This window comes from Lagopus muta, chromosome 26, assembly GCF_023343835.1.
Source record: "Lagopus muta isolate bLagMut1 chromosome 26, bLagMut1 primary, whole genome shotgun sequence".
Classification (NCBI taxonomy): domain Eukaryota; kingdom Metazoa; phylum Chordata; class Aves; order Galliformes; family Phasianidae; genus Lagopus; species Lagopus muta.
Genome location: NC_064458.1, coordinates 1,141,298 through 1,167,493, shown reverse-complemented (window position 1 = coordinate 1,167,493; position 26,196 = coordinate 1,141,298). Strand labels below are relative to the sequence as shown.

The window sequence follows — 26,196 nt, the reverse complement described above, 5'->3', positions numbered from 1 at the left end:
GTAGGGAATATCAAGCAGTAGCCTAATTCTACTTTTCATTTCTGCTCCTAATCTATATTTGCTTTTATCTCCTTAGATACCATTCCAGAAGACTATGAAACATTTAAAGTTCAGCAAGACTAACCTGACTTTTAAATGTCCAACAAAATCTGCTTATAAAAAAGTGCTCAGCTGCCCCACTGTTGCCTCTGGTATACTGTATAAAGAACTGTAAGTCATATACCACTGCACTCTGCACAGCACCAAGTGTCACTGCACTATCTGGCATGTTTCCTACAACAGCAACTTTCCTGTAAATGCTACCAAATCCTCCTGGAACAGCAGAAGCACAGACGTCAAGTGTGCCTCGAAGCCTGTGCTGCTGTTCTCTGCACTACGTGGAGAAAGATGTGCTGAGAAGCTACTGCAGTAGCTGAATGGTTTGACTAAGATTAGCCTGGATGATTCCCTGGACTTTTTTCCCCACTCCAAGGCTCTCAAATGTAAATGTTGTCTTTTTTGAGACCTACTAAAGCAAACCCAGAGTCTGAAAGGGTCACAGAAAGCCAAGTCCAATGTCCGAGTTGCTCACAAAGTATTAAAAAAAAAAAAAGCACTTTAGGGAGAGTATCTTTGTTCTGGAATGTTGGATAATAAATACTCTAATAGACTTCTCCTTGCTCACGTGCACGCTGCTTTTTTCCTCTTCTGAAACTTTTCCATTGCTGATACCTAAGAAAGAAACCCTCAAAAGCTGAATGCGAGAGGATGGCAGGAGAGCCTCAGCTGAATTAATGGTTCTGTTAGCAATATGAACACACAGGGAGAGTTTTTTCAGTCAAGAAGCTTCCTCTAGCTAGACCATCCCACCTCGTTCTTGCAGATAAGCAGCAGCTGATTTCAGACTGATAAGCAGAGGCCTTACACTCAGTTTGTGTTATGACACCGTGCCAGAACTGCAAGGAGCAGCCGAGGACGAGGGAAAGCTGAAGCCATCCCTGCTAAGAAGGGCTGACGTGGGCTGGGTGCAGCAGAGGCTCACAAAGGGCTTCTGCAGTTGGTAAGCTGGAAAGTCTGAAGTCCTGCAGTTCTGAGATCTCAGTCTCGTCCAGCTCAACAGTTACCAAGCAGCATTAAAAAACAAAGGCCCTGTTTTGCTAGATGTTTCATGCAAGCAGCTCAGAGCAGTTATAGTGAAACTTATGGGTTCATCAGAAAGGCAGCTCCTGCTGAACACTTCAGTGCAGTTTTGTAAGCTAGAATGAGGCTGCATGGCAAACGCTGCTCCTGGTTACCATCCAGTGCAGCTTCTGTGACATGGTACCAAACGAGCAAGGTGTGAGCAGAGCTTTCCTCCTGCAAAGCTCGTGGCTAAAAGCACGTTTCACCAAGCCCAGGTCTGCACAGCACAGCGGAGTTGAGCTCACACTCAGGAGGCAGCAGCACGAGCAGAGAGGTGCAGGAAGAACCCACTGGTGTAACTGGCCCTAAAGGCTGCTGGCTGATGGCAGCGCTTGCAGGACATCTCCATCCAGCATTGCAAGGTTGTCACAAAGACAGACACTGAGTTTTCCTTCTTCCACAGGCAGCCATGCAAATGAGCCAGCCCAAATTACAGCCAGCCCCAATTAGACACAGCAGCTCTCAGCACTCAAGGAAAGCTCCGTAGCTTCTAAGAAACCACTTCCAGCACGGCGTGGCCACAGGTGGTGCACAGATTTGTTTTCCACAGCTGTCAGAAGCCAACCAACCCAAATGTCTCCCTGTTTGTTTGTAAACACCAACAGACCGACAGTGGAAACCTTCAGACCAAAAAGCAAACAAGGAACACAACAAGAAAAAGCAAAGCAGCCAGAGACAAAAACATTTCAACTTTTATTACATTTCATTTACAAATAATGCAAAGATACAAAGACAAAAGCCTTCACACAAAAAAGAAAAGGTTGAAAAGAATGTACATTTAGTTGAGCTGCTTTTTCACATCATTTCTCAGATTGCAAACACTTAAAGCCAACTTCAGTTTTCCACTTTACCTATAGAAAAAACACAATAAATAAAACTTTTATGTCGCAGGGACAATTTTTCCAGCGTTCCTGTGCCACCAACACTGTAGCTGAATATAGGATTGCATATATCAGTGAAATAATCCACAAATTAGTTTAATAGAAAAAGTTAACTTGTAAAGAACAGTATATTATACTGTCTCTGAAAATGCATAAATCTGACGTTTTTTTCCCAAGCTCAACGAACGACATAAAGTTGTTTTTAGCTGCCAGTCTGTGAGAGAAGCTGCCAAAAGCAGCTGTATTTAATTTGATTAAAATCCAACCTCCCCTCCTAAGCACTGTCACATTGAACTTCCACTTCTCCTACGAGGAATCCCTCCACACTTGGGGGCTCTGTTCAGGTAACGAGAAAAAGCTGCTAGAAGTCCTAATTCCTCCCAAAAGAAAACCTCAGTATCTACTGCCTTATTAGTTAATAGCTGGCTGGAATACAATATTTCAATTGCTACGCTGTATAATGCTGAGCAGAGATCAGTGGATGTGCGATACTGAGACGGTCTGAAGGACGCCCAGGATCAGTGAGTGATGCAGTGCTGTTGAAGCAAGCCCTGCCCCAGCCTCCAGCTCCATCGGCCTGACCACACAACTTCATGCTCATCAGTTCCACCTGCTCATCTTCCCTGCATTCCATGTCTGCTGGATCCTCAGGCTGAGCCACGTTAACCCTTTCCTGCCAGACAGAGCCTTGCAACGTCGCACGTAAGCGAAGGTGTTTGCTAACTGCTGCTTTTCTGCCTTGACCGAGAGCCAGAGCAGACGGTGCCGCCTTCAACGCTCGCCCTCTGCAGAGCTCAGCTCCGTTTCTGGACGCTGACGTCCCGTTCCTGAAGGGAACACTGACTCTCCATCGCTACGGCTGCAGAACGCAGTTCTCAAATTGGATTTATGAACTGGGACCTTCTGCCCCTTTTTATTTTCTAAACCATGGCATAAAAACTGAGTGCTGACCGATGCGCAGGACGTGCAAAGGAGCCGTTTGGCCGCACAGACACTGCAGCTCAGAAGGCAGAACGAGATCAGCACTGTGAGCAGAGCCTATCAGAGCCAGCAGCACATCTGCTTTGTGCTGGACCCACAGATGTGGCACACCCAGAACCTGCCCCCCTTCCAAAGGTTCAGTCGGTGCTATTCCCAATACAAACCCCTTCGCACGAGCTGAAGCCTCATCCCAGACCTCCCCTCACCAAGCGTCAGTGGTGACAATTTAAGCTTCTATTGCACATTCAGCTGCAGGATGGACCGACCTGCACAGGTCTCAGATGGAGCAGGGGGAGATCTGTGCCCGCTCTGCAGCCCTCAATTCCCACGCAGAGCTGCGTGCTGCATCTGCTCCATCCGCCCGCGTTTGTTTGTTGAAGGCTATTCTAAAGTGGGCCAGGAGATGAAACCTGGATCACATGGGTTTAACTGTGCCCCCCCCAAAGCCTCCTGGGGTTACGTAAACGTGGAGTAGGAGCACAGTGCTGCAGGTCAGCGCTCTGCTCTCCAGCACACAAACACCCCTGGTCCCCATCGCTGCGAGGCCACCTCGCTCTCATTTGCCACAGTCAAACTAAGAAAGACACCACAAAACGGGATCCAACGTGTGTTAACAACCCAATGACTCCAACAGAAAAAAAGCCACACCAACATGAACGTGTCTGCTAAGCCGCAGCTGGGGGAGGCCGGGCGCATCTGCTTCTTTTGAATTTGCTCATTGCAGGGGGGTGGGTGGCACGGACAGACAGACAGCGTTCCTCCAAACAGCATCCGGACGAGCTCAAAAACACAACAAAGCAGCGAAACGCAGCACAGCTCCAGTCCATGGTGGGAGGTGACCTGGCTGCCACTCCTCAGCAGCTCAGCGCTGCTCAGTCCCAACCATCGGCTCAAAGCAAAAGAAAATTCATCAGGACCCACACAGCACAGACAGAACCCAGCGCCCGCCCCGACCCTGGCAGGCAGCAGCAGAACCTCTTCAAAGCAGCAAACAATTGGTGACAGCTGATATCAACACGTCCACACCGAAACAAGCCCTACAACGTGTGCCCTGCTTCAGTGACGGAGCACAAGGGAAAGCGATGGCAGAACAAAAGCGGTCTGTGCCAGCACAGTGCCACAGCATCACTCATCAAAACCCATCAAACCCATCGGCTTTGTTGGAACACAGCAGCAGCCACGAAGGGGAAACAGCATCTGTCTGCACAGTTACATCGTAAAAGAAAAAAGGGGAGATTGAGGAATTTGTGTGAGCTGAAGGCAGGAAAATTAAGGAGTAAAACAGTCAAACCTATCATCTCCACTGCCATCCTATCATCTGCTGTAAGAGCCGTCTGAGGTGCTGTCACTGCTGTGTCTCACTTGTGTGACAGCGATGGCAGAAATGCCATCAGAAGAAGAGCAGTGAGGAAAACACCTCAGATCCCACAGAGATCCGTCCCTGCAGCCCTGCTGGCCGCAGCCACAGCCCAGCACCGAGGGCTCCCTGCGGACAGAGGGACGCTTGGCAGCAGAACAGAGCTCTGCTCACATCTGTCAGACCTTTCCTCCAAGGCAGAGGCAGAATATGAGAACAAAACGTTGACTGCTGAATGAACCAAACGGTGCTTTTTGCCAAATCGCTCCGCTTCCTCAGCTGGCACCAGGCTCCTTCCCAGCAGTGCTCACAGCTGCGCCCCCACTGCAGAGCCGCGCTGCTCCAGAGCCCTTTGCTACGGCTGAACCCGGAATGCGGTGACCGGGAAGGCTGAAATTCAGAGAGAAGTTCAGAGCTGCCCAACAAATCACCCAGGAAATGGCAGAGGGAGCAACAGCCCGACAGCGAACACAACGCGCCGGGCCAAGGAGATGCGCTGCACCTGGAACCTGAGGACAGGAGGACGCACAGCCGCCGTCCACAAGCAGCTGCAGGGGGAAGCAGACGGCTGCTCCACTCCTGACTTCTGGTCTCATTACCTTCACCTGCAGAAATCCACAGCGCTCACAGACTCTTCCCATCCCTAAAGCAGAGAACCTGCAACAAGCAAAGAGCGAAGCCATCGCCACCAGCAATGGGAGAGGAGAAGAGAGGAGGGAGAGGCTGCGCTGCTCCCAGGAGAACGCGGTAAGAGCTCAGCCCAGGCTCCCTGCAGCCACTTCCCACACCTTCCCTTCTGCACCGACTCCCCAGCACTGCTCTGCTACGCGCTGCCCCTCTGACAGCACGGCTCCACCTCCCAAAGAAACCAGGCAGTGCATTTACCCCTTCAGGCCTTTATTTTGATCAAGTTGGTCAAGCCCACATAAGGCAACAGACACCACAGTTCAAACCGCCCCCCTCCCCCCGGCGGAAAATAAAATAAATAACACAAATGAAGAGAGTAGGTAATGTAGTGTTTCGTTCTGCAGTATAGAAATTCCACACAATGATTCCGTTTAAAAAGGTAAAAATGATTTATAGTACACAGTAATCATGTCATCGTGGTGCCCGCATAGAAAACCGACATGCAATCCATGCCTACACTGCGCAGTATAAATAAGATGCAACTAGAAATACAAAGGACAGGAACACTACAAATCAGCGTTAGGTTTTTTTTCCCCATTTGGGTTTTTTTGTTGTTGTTTTTCTGTTTTTTAAAAAGAACACAGACGAACAGACGCTACCTGCGCTCTCACCCTGCCATCACAGTGACGGGGGCTCTGCTGCCCACAGGAATGCATGCTGTGCTCCTGGCCCAGCTCTGCTCTCTGCCAGGGGGGCATCGGCCCCGGAGCCCCTTTGAAGGGCGCACAGCTGGGCTGAGCAGAGCAGAGCTCAGAGGGCGGCTCGCTCTCGGTTGGTCCGCAAACACTTTTGCCGAGCGGCTCTCAGGAACGCTTCCTCAGAAACCCTTTTGTTTGTTTGTTTCGTAAAGGTAACAAAATACACAAAGGGTCGAAAAGCTCCTTCGGTCAACTGACAGCCTCTGCCTGGAAACCTTTCTCCCCCCTCCTCTTTCAAAGAAGAAAAACGGGACCCGCAGGGGTTTTTCTGTACAGAAGGGTTTGCGGCTGAGCGCGGGCAAAGTGCTGCTGCCATGCAAAGCCGGAGCGCGGGGTGGGACGGGGCTGCGCTGCCACACGGCACAGGGAGCTGAGCTGAGCCTGAGGAGCTGCCGCAGAACAGCAGGGCCAGCAGGGCCCCCGCCTGCAGGCGCAGCGCAAACCTGGATTTCTTTTGAAGGTCACAGTATTCCATACACTGAAAGTTCGCTCCTGTGGATCCCCCGTTCATCGGCAAACACAACGGCCCAGCTGGGGAGCTCTCTCCATATACTGATATAAAGCACGCTGCGCGGAGGGGCCGGGTTCATTCAGCAGGGACGTTCAGATGGGAACTCCGACCCCACACAGCTTTGGGGTTATTTAACTGAACGAGGTCTAAATGATAGTGGCAGCTTTTTGCTGCACGGCTTCTCCTCCCGCTCTGACATCTGAGGGCAGCAGCTTTCAATGCTCCCACGTTTGAGCTGAGATCAGAGCTCACAGCTTGTGAACCACAACCACCAACCAGCGCGGCTCCCCTCCGCGTTTCCACCCCCAGCTCCAGGGCTGCTCTCACGCACGCAGTGGCAACGCAGATCAGGAGGGGTGGCAGCCCCTCAGCACAGCGCTCAGTGCTGGGACCTCATCCTCCCCTCCTGCAAGGAAGGAACAAATCCTGCACCTCTCAGCCACGTGGTCCCGAATTTGGACAGTTGCATCCAGATGTGATTTTTGTTGTTGTTGTTTTAAATTAAGGCCATTTTAAATGTCTACTTACAAGTCTAATAAACAAGATCTCTTATATACACGTGTAGTTTAAAAAAAAAAAACCTCAGAAGGTAGCATTTAGCAACAGCTCCCTGTGAAAGTCTCCAGTTTAGGAATCTCATCTCCATTCGGAAGTGACTGGTTTTAAAAAAATAGATCACAAACGAGAACCGACATGCAAATGTCTAAGAGTCATTGGAACGAGAGAGCGACGCGGACAGGAATCCCACCGAGGAAGGACAGAACTGCAAGGGACACGCGGACGGCGAGGAGCAGCTCCCATCTCCCCCCACACCGCACCTCTGCGGCCGCCCCAAAGCACGGGGCTCCACAGCAGCGATTTGATGGGATTCCTCCTTTTGGTTTTCTCACATTGAAAAAAGCATCAGCGACCCGAAATGCGGGCGCTGGGAGTTGCGGCGCAGGGCGCGCGTCCCAAGAGCCGCTGCTGACAACGGCGCCCTGCTGCACGGGGGGGATCTTCCAGTTGCAGAGACGGACGCGGGGAAGCGATGGAAAGAAAAACATGTTTAGTGCAAATGGTCCAAACGAACGGCACCAAGGCGAGCAAACGGCCCGGCACACAGATCCCAGCGGCGGCTCCGCGCTGCAGCGTTTGCACGAATGTCAGGACGGCGTCCCGCTGATTTCTGGAAGCACACAGAAATGTGTATAACTCATTAGGAGCGGGGCAGCCCCCGAGCAGCTCCATACCCCAATGGGAGCGGGGAGAAGCGCTGCAGGGCTCTGCTCAAAGCCGGCAGCAGCTGGCAATGGACGAAACGCAAAGCTCTGAGTGCACGCAGAGCAGGCCTGGGCTGGGCAGTGCCAGGAAGGAACACGGCTCGTCTGGGAATGGCAACAAGGGCTCCTTAATTGAGGTGCTTTAATTTAACGTGAGCCTTCCGCCCCTCCTGCATGGAGCTGCCCCTCGTTGCCTCATTCACCACAGAATGGTTGCTTTGTTAATGACACCCAAATAATGCCAGCACCAGCTCCTAACCTTGCTGAGGAGGGGCAGGCGCTGAGAGCCCAGCACGGCGCCTCTTTCACTGTCGCACCAACAGCGCCAGCAGCGATGCTCCCAAAGAACCTTTCAACACATCTTTCCAACCAGGCAGAGCCCTGGAGTGCAGACAGAACCTCTGCAGCTCATCAGCTGCACAGCAGCACGGCCAGCGGGCAGCAAAGGATGCTGTAATGCAGCACCCAGCTGCACCGCAGCAACGAGGACCAACAGGAGTCACCTGCTGTGGTCACCAGGAGCTCAAGGCGCTGCTGGGCGCCCGCTGCCTGGCTGTGGGGGGCTGAACAGATTCACCCCACGCTGAAAGGAGCCCCTGCACCCCGACTGCTCTGCTCCAGCACGGCGGAGGGAACCCTCACCCTCGGCTCCCTGCTGCTCAAGGTCCGTTTAGAATTCCAGTTAGTTAAAAATACCTATATATATATATATAATATATATAATATATTTCTGGAATAAAAACACAAAAAGATGTACAAGTATTACATAGAGTGCTTCAGTTGGCGGTATGTAGTTCAGCTACTTTGCTAATATCCAAATACTTAAATTAAAAAAAAAAAAAATCATAAATAACGGTAACAGAATAAGTAATGGATAAGAATAAAAAATAAAACCCAGTTGTGGTGATTTCAGCCGGGCACTGCTGGAGAAACGCCCCTCTGCTGCCCAGGAGCCCCTCACTGAGCAAAGCCAGACCTCTGCTCTGCGCCTGCCCTCCTGCCTGCCTCCAGCTGCTTCAAAACGCCCCGATCCTCCCTCCGTGCTCATCAAGTAATGAATTATAGTACTTTCTTGTGTGCTCAGAAATGCCATATATATGTATACATATATATAAATATATATATTACATATATATATCTCTTTTTAAATTTTTTTTAAGAAAAAAGCTTTGAAAATAGTGTTTACAGTCGCCGGCTGCCAAGGCCGCGGGGCGGCTCCTCCGCGCGCAGTTTGCTCAGGGCAGGGAGGCAGAAGGACGCGAGGAGCCTGCAGACAAACATCGACCAAGGAAGAAGCGCTCGCCCTACGAAGCAGCTGGCACAAAGCAGAGCCACAGCGCGGGAGCTCCCTGCCCCCCCAGAGATTTGCTTCCCGACGCGTGGGGGACGAGGGGGCGCCGCCGGGTGCCTCCCCCCGCTCCGACCACAGCCACAATTTGGTTCGGTAGAGAGAATCAATTTTCCCTTGGCTGCGGACCCCCCTCGCCTGCCAGGAGCCCCCTTCTAGTGCAAAGGTAAACTGACAACGCCGGAGCTTTGGTGGGGGAGGGGGGGCTCTGGAGAGGAGAAGGCTGAGGAAACTCCTTGCTCGTTAATGGCGATGAGTGGACAAGGGGCGAAATACGGCGCGACAGGGAGCGGGGGTCTGCAGCGCTGCAAGCTCAGAACAACAAGCTTTACTCATTGTACACGGCGCGCAGGACGGAGCTCCGGCTCTCGGCAGCCCCGGCTCTGCCACGACTGACCCACGGCCTCTGCTCCGGCTGATCCAGGAACGACCCCCGCTGCCGAGCTCCCGGCGCCCCACGTCACAGCCGGTCCATCCGGAACGTGTCCTCTGTGGCGGGGTCGGTGAGGACCATGTCCGGGTCGTTGAGCATGTGCAGTCCATCCAGGGTTAAAGGGTCAATTTTGAGTTCATCCAAAGGAAACTGGGAATCGGCGTCGAAGCTGACGTCGCCCACTCCTGCCAAAGAGCTGGTCAGTTCTTTCGATAAGCTGGGAGGAGATTCTCCTGTCACTGCGGGGAAGAGGGACAGAAAGGCAGCGGCGTTGGCCTCATGTATCCTCCAGGCACGACATTAAGACACAGCAAAAAAAAAAATACAGAGCCAGCCTGGTGTAATTCCCGAATCATTTACTGAGCTGCAGCTCACACAAATCTGTCCTCGTTTCCAGCCGGATGAACTACACATCTGTCAGAGCACCTCGATGACACAACACAAAGCAAAACTCATCTAAGTGCATCTGGGGCTACAAAGGGACAACGCTCGGGGCTCCGCTCTCCTTTGCTTTAGGAACAATTAGCTCAGTTTGCATTATTCTCATCAGTATGAGCCCCCGGCTGAAGGATGGATTCAACTCCAGCTTTTTCAGTGACCTATGCAGAAACTGCTTCCAAATGTCCAACTGTGACCAGATTCTCCACCGTATGGAACACTGAAATAATCCCTGCCGGCGAGTTCGGGCAGAGGAAGGAGCTCAGCTCTCGTGGATGCGTGAGCCAGCAGGGGGGCGCTGCGCCGATGGCAGGGACGGAGCAGGAGCCCCACAGCCGGGAACTCAGCGCCGACACGAGCTGAAACCGAGCCCCAAAGAGCAGCGACACCCAGCTCCTGCCCAGCTCCCCCCAGCCAAGGCAGCACCGCGCAGCCGGGCTCTGCGAAGCGCGGGGTTTGCTCACCTGTCAGGATGATGTTGGGGATGTTGCCGTGGCTGGAGTAGCTGAGCTGCGGCGAGTCCTGCAGGCTGCCGTGGCTGCCGGTGAGGCCCATCATTGCTGCCTGGGAGTAGTTAAGCGTGGAGCAGGGGCTGTACAGGCTGTTGGAACTAATGGCGTTTTCTATCATGTTAAACTGTTCGAGCTGAAGACCAAGGCACAAAGGAATTGTTACTTCCAACCATCGGGAAAGGCAGCAGAAATAACTTACAGAGCTCAAGGGTGGGAAGGGGTGTGAAGAAAGGCAGGCAAACAAATTCATCTTTAGGTTTGTTGGTCAAAATATTGGTGCAGCTTCACTTAACTCTCCAGAACACTTCACTGCCAAATTGGGAGTGGGGAAATGCCAAAATAAAGGCGGCGCTTTCGTGACTGTAAGCGGTAGCTTTAAAACAAAGCAGGAAGGAAGAAGAAACAAAACCAATTCATGCTACTGTCTGGGGCCTCTGCCCACCCAGCACCGCCTCAGAGGCGTTTTACCTGGAAGGCATTTGACCTGGAAGGCATTTGACCTGCTGCCAGAGCCTTGTCATTATTCCTAATCCAATCAACTCGGCAGAACACATTTAGAAACATCTGCTATGTTGGCTCAGAGGGAGGAATGGGGACGGAGAAGTTGGGATGGGGGGAAGACAAGAGATCCCTACGTGTTGCAAAGGGAAAATAAGAAAGTAAAATTAAAAGGACAGAGCGTGATCTTACACAGAATAACCAGTAGCTGAATTATATTTATTTTAAGCTGAAAGCGGCCGAGACAGCTGAAAGTCGGAGATGAATTTGCTCACCTGATGGGATAGGGCATTAGCCTGCCTAGCTGTCATCTGCTGATCATAATAGGAGTCACCAAATACACTCCCCAGAATGGAAGAATGCTGAAAACAAAACAGAGTCTTTATGGTGCAAAGGTCTCAGACAGAGGAACCCACGGCGTGCGAGCGGCCCGAGCCCACGGCCGGCGCCTCCCGCTGGGCGCCGCTCAGCGCTCCCTGCAGAGCCAGCTGCGCCACGCAGCCCTGCGAGGGCACAAAGACACGACCAGGGACCCAACAAACTGCCTGGAGGACACACGACACGAAGCTGCTGAGGGACGAATGCAGACGAGCGCGTCGGGCCGCACGAGGAACACGGATCACCGCGACTGCGTGTGAAGGACAGCCTGCGTGCAATGGCGGCCAGCCCTGCAGCACCGCGCCAATCTCCGGCACGGCGCAGCCCTGCAGCCCTGCAGCTCCCTGCCGCAGCCCAGCTGCACTCTGTGCTGCAGCTGCAGATCAGAAGAGCCGCGGCGAAGCACGACCGGCAGCTCTGTGCAAGCAGCCGGGCAGAGCTGCACCCCCTGCTGACTCTGCCGGTCCCTCCGGCAAGATGGAGCAACCAGAGCTGCGGGTCAGCGCTCCAACGCTGCTCAGCACTGCCCCGGAGCTGCCGCGAAGCAACGACTCCTGATCCACAACCACCACCAGCCCACGTGGGGACGGGGCTCCGTAAAACTGATCTGTGTGGAGACTCTGCTTAAGCCCTGAGGGGGAAAAGACAACAGAACATTTCACGTGGCGTTTTCCAGATGCTTTAGCTATGTATCTAGGCTCCGAATCTTCTCCCTATGAGCACTGGCAGCATGTGATGCTAAGCTACAGCACCAGAGAGGCAATTCAGCTGCAGCAGCACAGGGAGAAGCGCTGAGCACAGCTCAGGGTGCTGGGATGTGGGACGTGTCCCCAACAGCACACAGAACATCTCACATCTCACGCTGCGTCCTCCTCCACCCGCAGCACATCTCAGCTTACCTGCAGGCTGCACGCAAGGAGGGTGAGTTTGGTACAAAACTCCTCACGAGAGGAGAAAAGCAGGAAAGCAGCACTATAATATTCCTTTCAAAGCTAACAAAAGCCATCCTGCCTTCAGGCAGAACCCTTGGCCGTCCCATGAGAGTGTGGCCTCAGGGAAGGAGCGAGAGCTGCCAGATTGCTGTGACAGGAGATCACAGCAGGATTTCTCCGGAGGAAACGCTCGAACCAAATGGAGCCACTCTTCCTACACAGCCTGAGCCCTGAATACGGACAGAAATAAAGTCCCAACTCACTGCATTCACTTATGATCTGTCACAGCTACAACCGCAGAACTACAATGGGATCTTTGTGACTCAATGCCCTCCTCAGAAAGAGGTGAAAATGGCAAACTGCTGCTCCTGGGAGCGTCCTCCTGTCCTCCCAGGTGTCCCACTGCAGCAGCAGGGTGGAATCCAACTGCAGAGTAACAGGCACAGGGCGCCTGGTGGCAGAAAGCAAAGCCCTCCTGCAGAAGCTGCACTTGATCATTAAACATGCTCTGCTTCATTACCACACTGATAAGTTGCCTGCTGCCCAGCTATCCTCGGATCAGCACTTCTGTGCTACTCCAACTCAGCCCCGTCCAGCTGACCATCCATAACCCTGCAGCACAGCAGGACAGGCCCCATCCCCAGCGCTGCAGGGCTCTGCGAAGCCTGATGGAGATTTCTGTCTGTTCTGACGGAGAGCTGCACTCAGGACACCGCTGCTCAGTGTGAACCAGAGCTGCTCTGGGTAACAGCTGTGCTTCCAGCACTGATCCGAGCGCTCCGAGGAGGACGGAGGTCTGGGTATTTTCCTGCCACCTCTCACATCTCTTTGGTGCAGAGCTTTAAGCAGGGCACAACCTCAGATCTTCGCATCCTGCTAAGCGCTGCTCCCATCCCCAAAGCACTGGGAAACACCAAGAGCAACCAACAGGGAACAAACCCGCTTGTGCCAGCCTCCATCCAGGCCTGCTAACCAAACTCACAGGCCCACGCTGCTTCTCAGCCCTGAAGCACGCCACTTGTTGCATTTGTAAGCACTGCAACTCCCAAAGGAAATCAACTGGAAATGTCATTACGTCAACACTGCGGAGTCCCGGGATAATTTACTGACAACTCTGTGAAGAACATCTTGCTAACACCATGTCCTACAGAAACGCTAGATGAGGTCTGTTTTGTCAACAGTTCATCTTCTTGGGTTAATGATGTGGTGACTGCAAGGAGAAAAAGAAAACAAAACCACAAACCCCTGGCTTAAATTATTAGCCTAAAAATACATACCATGTATGCAGCATTCAGCCATTCACTAAAAAATAAAGCAGATTTCTATCTAATTGGAATTGTATGCCAGGTGTTAGAGGAGGAAAGCACAAGCCACTGCCAGTGAAAAGCCATGCACACACAGAGCTGAGAACTACAAGCAGAGCTTTTCAATTTGTGTTGGAACAGGAAGACCTCCAGGTAACAAGCAGACAGCTAAAACATGAGAGCAAATCGATCAAGAGATGTGGAAAGATGAAAAGCAACTTCTGGTGAATGAACCGTACGTGGCATGGCACTAACACTGCAGTGGGAAGCTGCAGGATGAGTTAACCTGGAAGTAATGGGAGAAAAAGGAGCGAGTGCTGTCCTGGCTGCACCTCCTTGACTGCACGCTCGTTAGCCAGAGGCAGACAGGGGGCAGTTCTGCTGCTGGAACCAACCTGCTGCTACTGCTCTGCAGATCTGACTACCTGGGAGCTGCCCCCATAATCACTACCTGTGGTTTGCTTTGTTCCTGAGCTGTTTTCTCTTCCCTCAGTGACAACAGGCTTCCCCCAAGGGCTACGAGCCTGTGGACAAAACCAAGAGCCACTGAGAAGTCAAAGGGGAAAGAAAAATCACGTAATCAAAACTTCCTGGGCTGCACAAGTGCCCTCCAGAGCTGGGAACACGCAGCAAGGCTGCCTGCAGCTCTGCTCCTCGTGCCAGCCAGCAAAGTCAAGCTCGCTTGCTTCCTTTGAGGTGCAACAGAACTGCCAGGAAAAAAAAGTTAAGAAGCAATTAAGCAAGGGTTAGGGAAAATGCAGACAGCCCTGACACCCTGCTCTGTGCCGAGCTGACCACTGACCCTCCTGTGGCTGAAGGCAAGGAGAAGGGCAGCTTCTGCTTCAGAACCAGGCAGGGGCGGCACTTACTTAGACAGGATCCTCCTTACAGCCTGAAGCGTTAAATCCTGAAGCAGAAAATGGATTTTCTGCCCCTGCTGTGATGCTCTGTAAGAATTGGGCTCGCCTTGTTCCTACAGGTGGGATTTGGGAACGGAGCAGCCCCACGATCTACTCACAAGCACCCCCTCTCCCTGCCACCCTCACCTGCAGCTCCTACACAACACTGCTCATGGGGGATCTTCCTGCAGCTGCTGTCTGCCCCAAAGCAGTAACTGAGCGTTGCGGTGCCCCAGTAAGCAGCTTGGGTCAATGAAAAGGCAATTCACCAGCTATAGAAAAACTCTGGAACGGAATGAAACCGCACACGAGATGAGACATCAGTAATGCATGAGGCACACACAGTCACAGTGAGACAACTATGGGTCAGTAATGGAGAGACTCAACTAAAACAGACACAAGAAGCAAGGCCTGTGGAAGCACAGAGTCCCTTACTTGAGGGGAGCTGCCAGGAGAGAAGCCTTGATTGGAGACAGGAGAGGTGGGAGACTGGTTGGCTGGGGAGCCAGCATTACTGCGGTACTGCTGGAGTGAAGCCTACAGAACAACACAGAATTAGAGACCATGGGCTTGATGGAAGGCTGGAAAATTAGCAACTTTTGGTGAACGCAGCTTGAGGAAGCTGGGAGAAACCGTCCTCTTCAGCACTTGTCAGCTCTACACGGAGGCAAGATTGCTGTGAGTAATGCCACAGGAGGGAGAGCGAAGGGGTGAGCGCGGCACAGACCCTGCGCACGGCGCTGCTGCAGGGCAGCCCAACTCTTGAAATACTTTTTCTTTGTTCAGTTTCCAGTTAAACTCAATTTTGAGAAGCCTGGTAGATAGCAATCTGGGGAAAAGCAGTCTCAAAATCTCAGCATAACTTCATTTATTCTCTACTGCGTTCGCCATACGCGCACATTCCCACCTCGTGTTTACAACACACTCAGAGTCCGTCTCACATTACTCTGCCCTGTCTGAAATAGCCTGGCTGTGTCACCGAGATGGAAGCACAGGTCTAACCACAAGGACTGAAATCCTCCTCGAAGCTGCTCTGAGCCCAGGACATGCAACACACGTCGTCTGAGAATTCCCACTGCATTCTGTGGGCTCACATCAGTGATACTGACACTGCTCTCAATCTTCCTGACAAAGCCTTTGCAGAGCTTTGCCTTTTTGGTTTTTTGTCACAGAGAATCCCCGACCTGAACAAATTACAGCTCTCCGAAGCATCTGAATAGAACACAGACAGCAAGAACAGCTCTTTGCACAGCACCCTACAAGTTAAGGTGATAAAGAAGTTAAGGATGAGGAAAGCAACACAGAAAGCAGAGAATGGAAATCAGAATCACCTGTCCTGGTAGCCATGTGGGCATTAGAACACTGGGACAGTTTGAGTGCATTGGAATCCTTCCCACCACTGCTTTGTCCTTTCCCTTTAACCCTGGCATGAAAGCAGCTCCTTCCAAGAAGCATTTACCAGCACAGACTGTCAACATTTCCTCCACAAAGCAACCCACAACCTGTGCTCCACCATCACAGACTGAGCTCCTCCTGTTACCCAGCGGCTGCCAGGAGGGTCACACAACCAGACCTGGCAGAGCAGGGCAGTGGCCAGAGCACAGCTGTCCCCAGTTTTTAGGAGTGCAGGTTAGCAGCTTCTGTACCAAAGCCCCATGTGTCCATCGTGCTTTGGCTGTGCACTCATTTAACAGATTGACAGCCTATCCTCGCAGGATGTGCTATAGAATCATAGGATGGCCTGGGTTGAAAAGCAGCACAGCGCTCACCCAGTTCCAACCCCCTGCTGTGTGCAGGTCACCAACCAGCAGCCCAGGCTGCACAGAGCCACATCCAGCCTGGCCCTGAATGCCTGCAGGGATGGGGATCACAGCCTCCTTGGGCAACCTGTTCCAGTGAAGCACTGCAAGCACTGATATCCACAGTTCGAGCTGGTCTCACCAAACAGAGCTGCAGGGAGCACCGTTAGGAAACTACAGCCACTGAGCACACGCTCTAAAGCCAACTGCTGTCTACAAAGCACCTGAAGGTGCATTAAATCGAAGCACTCTCAGTGCATTCAGACTGCACGGCACCATGTTTTCGGGACAGAAGTGCCACATTTCCAGCCCTGCCCCAGCTTACCGAGTTGATGTCTATTCCCATGGACGGCTGGCTCTGGCTCTGGCTGCCCGGAGGAGACTGTGGGATGGTGGAAGGTACTGTGACGGAGAGCGGGGGCAGCTGAGCTCCTCGCTGTAAACCAGAAGTCTGCATTAACGGAGTGTTCTGAGGCAGGCTGCTCACCACCTGGGGCTGCTGCTGCTGCTGGGAAGTCGTCTGGGTAAAAAACGGGTACGGGGGAAGCTGCTGCTCCAGAGACAACGCATCCATCGCCACGGCCTTCAAAAGAAGAATCAGAGTCACCCGGGCTGCCTGGGAACTCCCTCCAACTGTCGGACGCTCCGTCTCCAGGCACTCCTACCTGAGTGATGGGTGACAGAGGGGAAAGTGTAGGAGACATCTGCTGCGACTGCGGCCGCCTCGAGTCCGCGCTCAGCGACAGTGGGCTGACATTGGGCTGCCGGTGCTGCTGGGACGGAGCTGGAGGTGTCATCCCTGCCAGGAAGGGACAAAGCAGCTCAGAGGGCAGCGGAGCAACGGCACACAGGGACAGAGGCTCCCTCTGCTGTGGAACGCATGGCGCAGATCGACAGCACCGCGACACAAAGCTGGCTGGTGTGCAATGAATTCTGTCAGGTTAAAGAGCATCGGGAAGAGAGGAAAAACCCCCAGGTTTACCCCAGACCTCAGCTGGTCACAGTTGGTCAGGACTGGGCAGACAGCAACTTGAAACTGCAATGGGCAGAGCAGCTCCGGAGCACTGCTCTGCAGAAACACTCGGAGCCATTCTCACAGGGAACTCAGCACCTTCTGCTCCATTTGTAGGAGCTCCAGCTTCAGGAAGAAGATAACGGATATGCAGTGAGACCAATCAGAGGGCACTTGTGATATAAAGAAACCCAAACGCCTATTTAATGGAAAGTGCAGAAGACAAACTGGTTACACAGGATGTACACAATTTTTAATGGCACACCAGCACACAGGGAGGCAGGAAATATCCCTCACGCTCTACAGAACCTTACAGGGGCTATGGGCACACAACTCAAGTAGTGCAGTTTTACTCCAATCCCAGACAAAACCTGCAAGTTTTGAAACCTCTCTATTTTCAGCCTCACCGAAGAGGAACCGAGGCACCCTGTAAAGCAATTCCAGGACAATCTCGCTAGTGAGCTTTTCTTTCAGAGCTGCCAGAAAGGAGGAATTCACAAAAACCTGAGAGCTCCTCGGCACTTGGCAGCTGCTCAAGGCTTCCAGGCAGGCTGCCAGAAAGCCAGGAAGCCCAGGCTGCCAAGGAGCCAGCAGGCAAACCGGCTCTCAGCGCGCTCCCAAGGCTGCCTGGCTTCCCGCGCGATGTTTGCAGAAATCAGCACTGCCTCCCGGGCCGTGTGAGCAACTGACAAACACACAAATGTGCAGCCTGAGCTGCTGGCAGCTCCTCACAACCCGACAGGTGCTCCTCCCCACCTTTTCCTGGGGCTGCCACAGGCCTGTCTGCACAGCACACAGCTCCTGCCACAGACCCAAAAGCATTTACGTGTTCAGCTAAAGATCTGCAAGATAAGGAGAGGAAGGTTTGAGAAAATGGGTTTTAAAAAGCTCCACAGTGAGTATATCGTTGTTTAAACTACGGGACGGGGTCCAATGAGAAGCAGAAGCACCACCAGTGAGTGCACCCTGCTAATCCGCAGTATCTTCCGTAGATCAGGAAATGTTTTCAAAGCAATTACAAACCAACCCGTTTGGTTTTATCCCATTTACTTTGCTAATTGCGGGTAGTGAAAAAGGAAAAGAAAAAAAACCAAACCAAACAAAAACCTCAGCAGCCCCATCTGGCCTCGCTCCGCAGAAGAAGTTTGTCCCCTCCATGCACACTGCCTGCCTTCATGCACGCTTGCTGAGCTCTGCGTGAGCGACAGCTCATCTCCGGAGTGCTGTGCAGCCTGTTTGGAGAGCAGAAAGCTCACTGAACAGCACTGTGCTCCTCATTTGTGCTTAAACCTAACAGCTGAGCCACAGCACCACATTAACCCGATTAGAATTCTTTCCTTTCTCCAGTGTAAGAGCGGGTTTATAAGCAGGGAAGTAAATCCTGCCTAACACAGGAAATACACATCTGCTATTTTTGGACAAAGCACTTTTTTCCTGTTCTAGGAGTCAAGTGACTGCAGCCAGCACCAGCAATACAGCAGGTAACACAATGCACAGCTATTCTCAGGCAGAACCCAGTGCAACAATGAAACAAACAGCAACCAGCACTTCAGGCCGTTTGCTTCAGTTATCAACTCCTGACATTATCTGCTACTTCTTAAGAATCAAACTTCAGAACTGCCAAAGCCCAAAAGCCCAGCAAACACCGCTCAGCCCCACTGTGCTGAACTGCTGGGAGGTGCTGGGATGGATGCGGTGCTGCTCCCCACAGCCCTCCCTGTTGTACCCTGACTAGCTGGGATACTTCCAAGAATCAGGCAATCAAATGCACAAAAACCAGCACACCTTGTCAGGCTCTGTGCTACTGTGACTGCTCAGAAGATAAAATTTGCTTCAGGGGAAGTGAGGAAATGTTCTCTCTTCAAAAGAATCCTCACACTGGAAAAAAATAACATCCTCAAGGAATGAAAACCAAAGGTCTACTTTAGGCATTTCCATAATGCAAACGGTGTGGGGATTAAGCACAATTAATTACAGGAGGGGGGCGCCCTGAATGCTGCTGTTTGTCCTGTACCAGTCCACCAGCAGTGCAGAACCACCCAGCAGTGCAGCTTCAGGCCACGAGGCAGAGGTGGGGGGCACGAGAGCCGCAGCAGCGCAGAGCCAGACCTTACCCTGAGTGGCAGTGCTGATGCCCAGGTGAGTCAGGTTGGCAGCAAGGTTCCCAGTGCTGTTGGAGCTGCTGAGGGCAGGGAAGGTGGATTCCTCGGGATCTAACGGCGTGGGGAGGGGGGAAGGGAAATGGATGTTGGTCAGGTCCGGCAGGGAGCCGCCCGTGTTATGCGTAGCAGGAATCAGGGTTGTAGTGTTGTCCTGGTCAGCTGATGGAAAGATGCTAAAAAAGGGAGAGAGGAAAAAAAGCCACCGCTCAGTCCAAATTTCAGTCTGGGCAGATCTGTACAAAATCAGTTGCAAAAAGGGAGATGCACATACAGAAACATTAACTGGTCTACCGAAACTACAAGATGAGACATGGCAGCCAAGGGGACACCAGCAGTAGCTTTGGCTTATTTTACATCTGTTCCACATTTAAACAGCCAAAGGCTGTTGCAAAACTCAAACGTTCAAGGTACAACATTCTTTCCTAAAGATCTCAGTGCTCTCTAAAACGAATTGCTCAAAACTTACTTGATTCCTGGAACTTCACATGATTTAGGTCTTGATGACCCAGTCTAAAATAGAAGGAAGACATTTTTATAGGCAAAGATATTGCTAGGAATTAATGCTTATGACACAGTTTACTCAGAAAATCTTATTTAATTCATTTCTAAAGAAGAGCTGTTCTCCTACACACCAGTTCTGTGAAGGTCTCAAAAAGACCTGCCATCTTTTTGCTTTACCGGCCCAGCAAGGCTCAGATTTCAGTAAGAGTTTCTCCTAATATAATCAAAATGCATACAAAGAGCCCTTCTGATCTAATGTATTGTGATTTGCTGCTAAACATAGAACGTAATTCCAATCTCTGCAAGCAGTTTGCCTTGATTGGCAATATTTACAGCATTAGTTTACCTAAATACGTTTAGGAAATGAAAGCTCTGTACTTTGAAATAGGAGATTCCTACCTTTTTAGTGTCCCATCCTTGCTTAGAAAGGGCTTTGTCTGCCTCAGAGGTGGCTTCCTCCATTCCAGGGACAGTCAGCAGCAAAACTAAAGCAAAGGGGGAACAAAGGGCAGCTTCTCAGAAATCAGTTTTCAGCTCAGCAGCATCACTGCTCCACAGAACCCCAGGAGCTCCTTTCACTCAGCAGAAGCAGAGCGCTGCTCAGCACTACAAGTCACAGCACACACGAGGCACACAAACAGCAGCGCTTTGAAGTGTTTGCCTCCAAGTTCACCCCCTTGCAAGTAAATGGAAAAAGGTGTCCTGAGAGCTGGTTCTTGCCTCCCTCTTGCATCTCACACAAGTGACAGACATCTGTTACATCTAATGGGTGGCCAAGAGGACAAGCCCTGAAGGGCAAAACCCAAACCACATCCCTGGGATAGAGAAGCACTACGAAGCTGTCCTTCCCCATGTTCCAAGCACATTTGATCAAAGGAAACAGCAAGGTGGCAAAATACAGCAAAAGAAAGTCCACTAAGAGAGATGTAACAGCAGCCCTTCAAACTGATGACAAGGAGAGTTCCATGTTTAAACCCAAATTTATGCAATACCATCCGAGATGATTTCTATTCCATGTTTTACGGCTCCAGGAGCATCTCTGGAGGAGCTGCAGTACAGTGCACACACACCTGAGCTTTGTGCATCACCCACCTCTGTTGTTTAAGGAGCATATTTCTCTCAGCTGATTTAGGAGCATTAATGGATTTCGTGCACTGACAGCAGAAGCAAAGGCCAGCAGAGGGCACCAAAATGGTGAGTGCCTGAGGGCTGTGCTGCTCCTTGGTTGTACAGGAGCCATCAGAGAGCCATTGGTAAGCAGTGCCTCTCACAGCACGCTCACAGACTCAAAACCTTGCCGCTCTGTGACAGAGTTCCTTCATTCCCCCCTTGGCACCATGCTTACCTAAGAGTGAAACACTGCCTGCCACCCCAAGGAAGGAGGGCTCCAGGACAACAGCCCAGGTGATCTGGTGCTGCTTCTGACAGTCAGTGTGCTCTGCTCTGTAGAGCAGCCAATGCATCCTGCTGAGCAACTGCACGTGAAGAGTTACACTCAAACCCTCCAGGCTTTTATGATGGATTTGCAGCTCTTCACATCAGATTACTTTGCCAGAAAAAAAAGTTCAGCAGCCTTTAATATTTCAATGCATGATCAATTTCCAGGATTTCATTTCTCATAGTAGTATTTAATGAAGTCATCTGTGAGAAACTCCTCTGAAGTCATCAGTGTAACACTGACAAATTAGGACCCATATCCTACTGACCTCTTTTCTGCTGCATGTCCTGCGACCCTCCTGAAAAAGATTCCTGTTGCGCTGGAGTCATCGTGCTCTGGTGCAAGGCAGAGTCTGAATTTGTCCTGAGGGGAAGGCAGAAAAAAGGAAAAATTGATCATCAGTTCCTCTAAGTGAATAAAGCTCCACCTCAGATAAACGCAGCCAACTCAGGGAATCTGCGTTTGCTCTGCGTTCAAAAACAAAATCTATTTTCGGTAAATACCAGACATCATTTCTTTGTGAAGCAATCAATTTACAGAAATAATGAGTTGAGAAGTAATTGTTCCAATAACGGGATTGAGAGGGATACAGGAAAAGCCGTTTGCCACAGCTAGAAAATAATTTGATAAGCTCTGTTGAGGTGGAGCACGATCAAATAACTCGGCTCAGGCTGAAAGCTTCTTACACATCCTCTGGTTACGCCAAACTTTAAAGGAAAGCCTTCCTTCAACACCTTTAGAAAGATCACAGCACCTCACACCTCAATCTTAAAGGCTGCTCATCTCAATGGATAACAACAGGAAAAAAGAAATGGGGTTCCACACCCCGCCAGTGATGGCAGCTCACACAGCCAGCAGCAGCAGGGGGCTGTGAGGCCGTGCTGCACATCAGAGCTCTGCAAACCCCGCAGCCCTGCGCTCTGCTGCGTACCAACCTTCTCCAGCTCGTGTCGGACGGAGGTGACAGATACACAGTGCCGTACGGACAGCTGTCCACGTGGGGAGGGAGTTAAGGGCAAGAACGCCTGGGTATGAAATCCATTCCTAAGGAGGAACTCCAATTCCCCTGCCGAAGCACTGAGCTCACAGGAGACGTGCCAAGCAGACCCCTATGGGGGATGTACTGACTTTAAGAACGCTGGAAACAGAAATATTATTTTGCTCGTTGGAATATTTAAGCAATGGGACAATCGTCGCCCTTTCCCCCTTCTGAGCACCTAATGAGAAAGCAGCAGCCCTCCCGTCCTGCTTACCCCCCCCCCCGGCCCCATCGAACCAGTGTGACCATGGCAAATTTGAAGCCAGCGAGCAATAAAAAGCCAATTCATCTTCACGACCAGCAATAAGAAACAGCGCCGAGCAGATGTTAAACGGGTGAATCAGCCGGTCATAAAAGGCACAGTGAGCTGCAGAGCATTATTCTGGTTTGGATCTGCTCAGTTCTGAAGGGAAACTCGGCTTCACAAGAACCGCTTTGTCTTTCCCATCAAAGGAGCTCAGTCCCTTCCAGCTCCGTGAGCAACGGCTGCAGGGCACTCAGGAGTTTGCAGAGCAGATCACGGCTCAGGAAAGCAGGTGGCAGCAACTGCACAGAGACAGGGAGCAACTCTGCTGACAGGTGAGGAGAGGAGGCAGAAGAGAACTCCAACAGCTCCAACTGGTGATCCCGGGGGGAAGGGAGGCTCTCCCTGCCCGGCTCACAAAGCAAAGGATATTTGCCTGCCGTGTTTGTCCACTGACAGCGGGCGGCGGTGCGGCGATCCCAGCCGGTTCCGGTCCCGATAAACTCGATCCACCAAACCGTGGTGCCGAGTTGTTCTGCTCGTGTCCAGCCCGGATGACTGAAAAGGAGTCTGAGAGAGATGAGCGGGGTCATAAGCAGAAAAACACACACACGAGCCATCTGCCCGGAGTTTATTTATGTCGTGCTAGAGGTTCTACCATTTTAAGCAATAAAACCCAGGAAAGATATGGATAAATGTAGGCACCTACATTTTTTACTCCACTTTCACTACAGCCGTGGGAAGCAATTACCAGGGCCATCTCCCAGAGATCAGAGGTGAGCAGAGGCAGACTGTGGGCTCTGCCCTTGCATCCATCAGCGCTGCTCTCCAACCTTTGCATCTCTACAACAGCCGAAGTGGCAGCGACAGCAGCTGCCTGCTGCTGAGTACATTCCTGGGTGCAGCATGCAGCATGCATCCAGAAGGAACATGCTGACATCCAGAGCTGGAAGAACACGGGCAGGAGAAGATGCAGGACGAGGATGCGCAGAGATCCTAACACTCTCAAGCCTTCCTCTCACCTCTCCTTTCTGCATGATGATTTTAAGGGGACACTGACAACATTAAGGAAAAAAAGACAAAAGAAAAAAAAAAAAAAGCAGTTTCCTTCCTCCTCTGTCTGGAAAAAGCTCCTGCGCTCGGCATCTCAGGAGAGGCTTTTATTTCATTCGGGTTGCACAGTGAACAGAGCTGGATGGATTCCCTCTCAATCTTATCAGCGCCTCCGTCCCACAGAGCGCCTGCTTGTCAGCAACCCATCCCAGGACTGAGATGCCCCAGGGAGGGCAGGGAAGATGAATTCCCACGCTGAGCTGAGAGCTCTCACTTCAAAAGCCCTCTGCAGTCTGTGTGTGCAGGGAGGGGGGAAGGCAGCACCGACCTCTGCTCCCACCCCACCAGCAACACACGGAGCTCTGGGGCTGCACAGCCCTGCCCTCCCTGCCAGTGCCATCAGCTCTGCTGAGTCCAACACCACCTGCCTGGAAATCCAAAACTTCCTCCTCCATGCAGGTACTGCACAGATTCGCTGCCCTGCCTGCTGAGCCATGCAGCCCCCTTCCACGCTCATCTTATTTCACTTCAAAGCGCTCAGCTGAGGTTGCTGAGATCTAAAAAGAAATTTGTTTTGTGTTTGTTTTGAACCGTTTTGTTTGCAGTAACTCCTTCAAGCGCCGTCCTACTATTTTTAACTCTTTTCTTTTCAGCAGCCACCACTTTGCTCCCCTCTGGACAAACCCAGCCTGTATCAGTGTCCATGGATGCAGTGTCCATGCTGTAACCTGCCCAAGGGCCAATGCTGCGTGCAGCAGAACATCCCCTCAGTCAGTCAGCATCAGCAGAGCACAGTGCCCTGTAACACACTCCTGACTGCAGAGCACAGATCTGCTGCAGCTCCTTAATGAGCACGACATCCTTGCACCAATACTCAGAAATCTCAAGGCAGAGCATCTCAATTTCAAGTCACTGCTTCAATCTCTGCTGAAGGTGCTAAGCAATGCTCCAGTTCTAACTGGCACCATGCAGAACTGATCCCTGAAGGCTGTGAAGCCTGCAGGTCAGCACAAGGCCAACAGGAGAAGCACTTCCCAACACCAGTGATCTCAAATGCAAAGTGAACCAAAAGAGAAGTCGGCCTGCAGCACACAAACTGCACTGCCAGACTCACCTGCACCTTCAAAGGAAGCCAGCACGCACTGGCACACAAAGCTGCACGCAAGGCAGCTTTTCCTCAAGTTTTGTGACACCACTCACACATAAAAGTACAACAAAAATCTCATCTGAGTGCAGCCGTGGCACAAGGAAGCAAGGAGTGTCCCTGCCACACCTGGAGAGGAACTTCGGGGCGATGCTGCTCTCTGGCTTTGCAGGCACAAAAATCCCAAGTCAATCCCTAACTTGCTTGAGAAAAATGGGAAAGATGACAAAAAATAGATCCTTGGGAAAGGTACACCTGGAACTGCTTCTCTTCCCTCAAATGCACTCCACGGTTTGAGATCAGAACCACAACTCTGCAAAACATGAGGAAAAAGCCCAAATACAGACAGGAAGGAATAAAGCTCAGAGCTCTACAGCAAGTGTCCCTTTAAGATTTACTGAGGCATCGACTGAAGAAACCAAAAGCAGTGAGGTGGAAGAGGGGGAAGCGAGGAGCAGCCCCCACCACCCGCCCTGGGCGACAAGCAGCACGTGGGGATGATTCTGCCCTTCCCAACGGAGTTCAACATGCAGGCTCAGTGCACATGCTCAGAGATTGCTTAAATCAGGCCAAGACAGTGCCAAGGAACCACCGTCTGCACCAAATGAATCCCCCATAAATCATAAGGAATCACATGACAGACCACAGCGAGTCCAGAGAGGCTGCAACAGGAATTGTTATGCATGTTCCAAACCGGGATGCATGGCAACACCCGTATTTATGTGACAGACCAGAACTCCTTCCCAGCCGGGTCGGTGAATCAAATAAATACTGTGCATACCAGGAGAAGTGTAACGTGTGCTCAAATACGTATCTACCTGGGCAAACAGAACACCAGTGCTAAATACGTATCTGCACAAACCTAAATACTTGTTTACCAAAGAGACGGGAACTGCTCCAAAGGTTTCTGCCAGAGCTCCGTTGTGCTGCAATGCAAAGAACCAAGATGCTCAGACACCGCTGTGCTGTGCAGCAGCTGCCCCTGCCCCACACACTGCACAGGGATCCCTGCAGATTTCATGACACCTCAGCTTAAAACTCCTCTCTTATCACTCACAAACGCCTGAATGCTTCCTTAGGAGAACTCTGCTAGCTTCAGAATGGAATGACCCAATGTAACAGCTGTCCCACAACAGCCAGCAAGGACAACAATGCTGAAACTCTGCTGAAAGGAACCTACAACCCTGAGCCTCCTCAGCACAGTGCTGACCAAATCTGGGGGCCTCGAGGCCAGATGCCTGTGAGCAACACCGCAGACTGCAGGGTTTGCCACCTCAGGAGCTGCACTCCCTGCAGGCCACTACATGGAAGTGGCTGCTTGCCTCTCCCCTTCTATGAGATTTAAGCTCTTAAGAACATCCCTGAGTTCAGCTGCCCACAAGGACTTCAGAAAAGCACCGTCACCATCAATGACTTCTCATTAAGCCAGCCTTCATCAGAAAACCACAACCTACCACATTTATTTCTCACCGCATCCTGGCAAGGTAAAAAGTGCTACTGCTCAAACAAGGTGAACTAATGCAC

The 26,196-nt window shown here is 51.6% G+C and overlaps 2 protein-coding genes across 11 annotated transcripts in view; one reads left to right on the top strand and one right to left on the bottom strand.

Annotated features, from left to right (window-relative positions):
* Positions 1–6,887, top strand: part of LOC125685127 (cartilage oligomeric matrix protein) — a 39,969-nt gene extending 33,082 nt beyond the window's left edge. For all 6 annotated transcript variants that reach the window (XM_048927943.1, XM_048927944.1, XM_048927949.1 and 3 more), the window contains one exon: positions 77–6,887. In XM_048927943.1, coding sequence (XP_048783900.1) covers positions 77–123 — 47 coding nt within the window. In that variant the 3' untranslated portion in view covers positions 124–6,887. The remainder of the gene's footprint in view (positions 1–76) is intronic.
* CRTC1 (CREB regulated transcription coactivator 1) overlaps positions 1,832–26,196 on the bottom strand; it is a 38,644-nt gene continuing 14,279 nt past the window's right edge. Inside the window, exons 3-15 of one of the 5 annotated variants that reach the window (XM_048927950.1) lie at positions 25,551–25,598; positions 22,908–23,045; positions 22,128–22,189; positions 21,461–21,555; positions 20,154–20,239; positions 19,720–19,763; positions 19,206–19,426; positions 16,745–16,878; positions 16,405–16,662; positions 14,716–14,817; positions 11,043–11,129; positions 10,222–10,402; positions 1,832–9,558 (exon numbers count right to left, since the gene is read on the bottom strand). In XM_048927950.1, coding sequence (XP_048783907.1) covers positions 9,347–9,558; positions 10,222–10,402; positions 11,043–11,129; positions 14,716–14,817; positions 16,405–16,662; positions 16,745–16,878; positions 19,206–19,426; positions 19,720–19,763; positions 20,154–20,239; positions 21,461–21,555; positions 22,128–22,189; positions 22,908–23,045; positions 25,551–25,598 — 1,668 coding nt within the window. In that variant the 3' untranslated portion in view covers positions 1,832–9,346. The remainder of the gene's footprint in view (positions 9,559–10,221; positions 10,403–11,042; positions 11,130–14,715; positions 14,818–16,404; positions 16,663–16,744; positions 16,879–19,205; positions 19,427–19,719; positions 19,764–20,153; positions 20,240–21,460; positions 21,556–22,127; positions 22,190–22,907; positions 23,046–25,550; positions 25,599–26,196) is intronic. The other 4 variants (XM_048927952.1, XM_048927953.1, XM_048927951.1 and 1 more) reach the window with 4 other exon arrangements.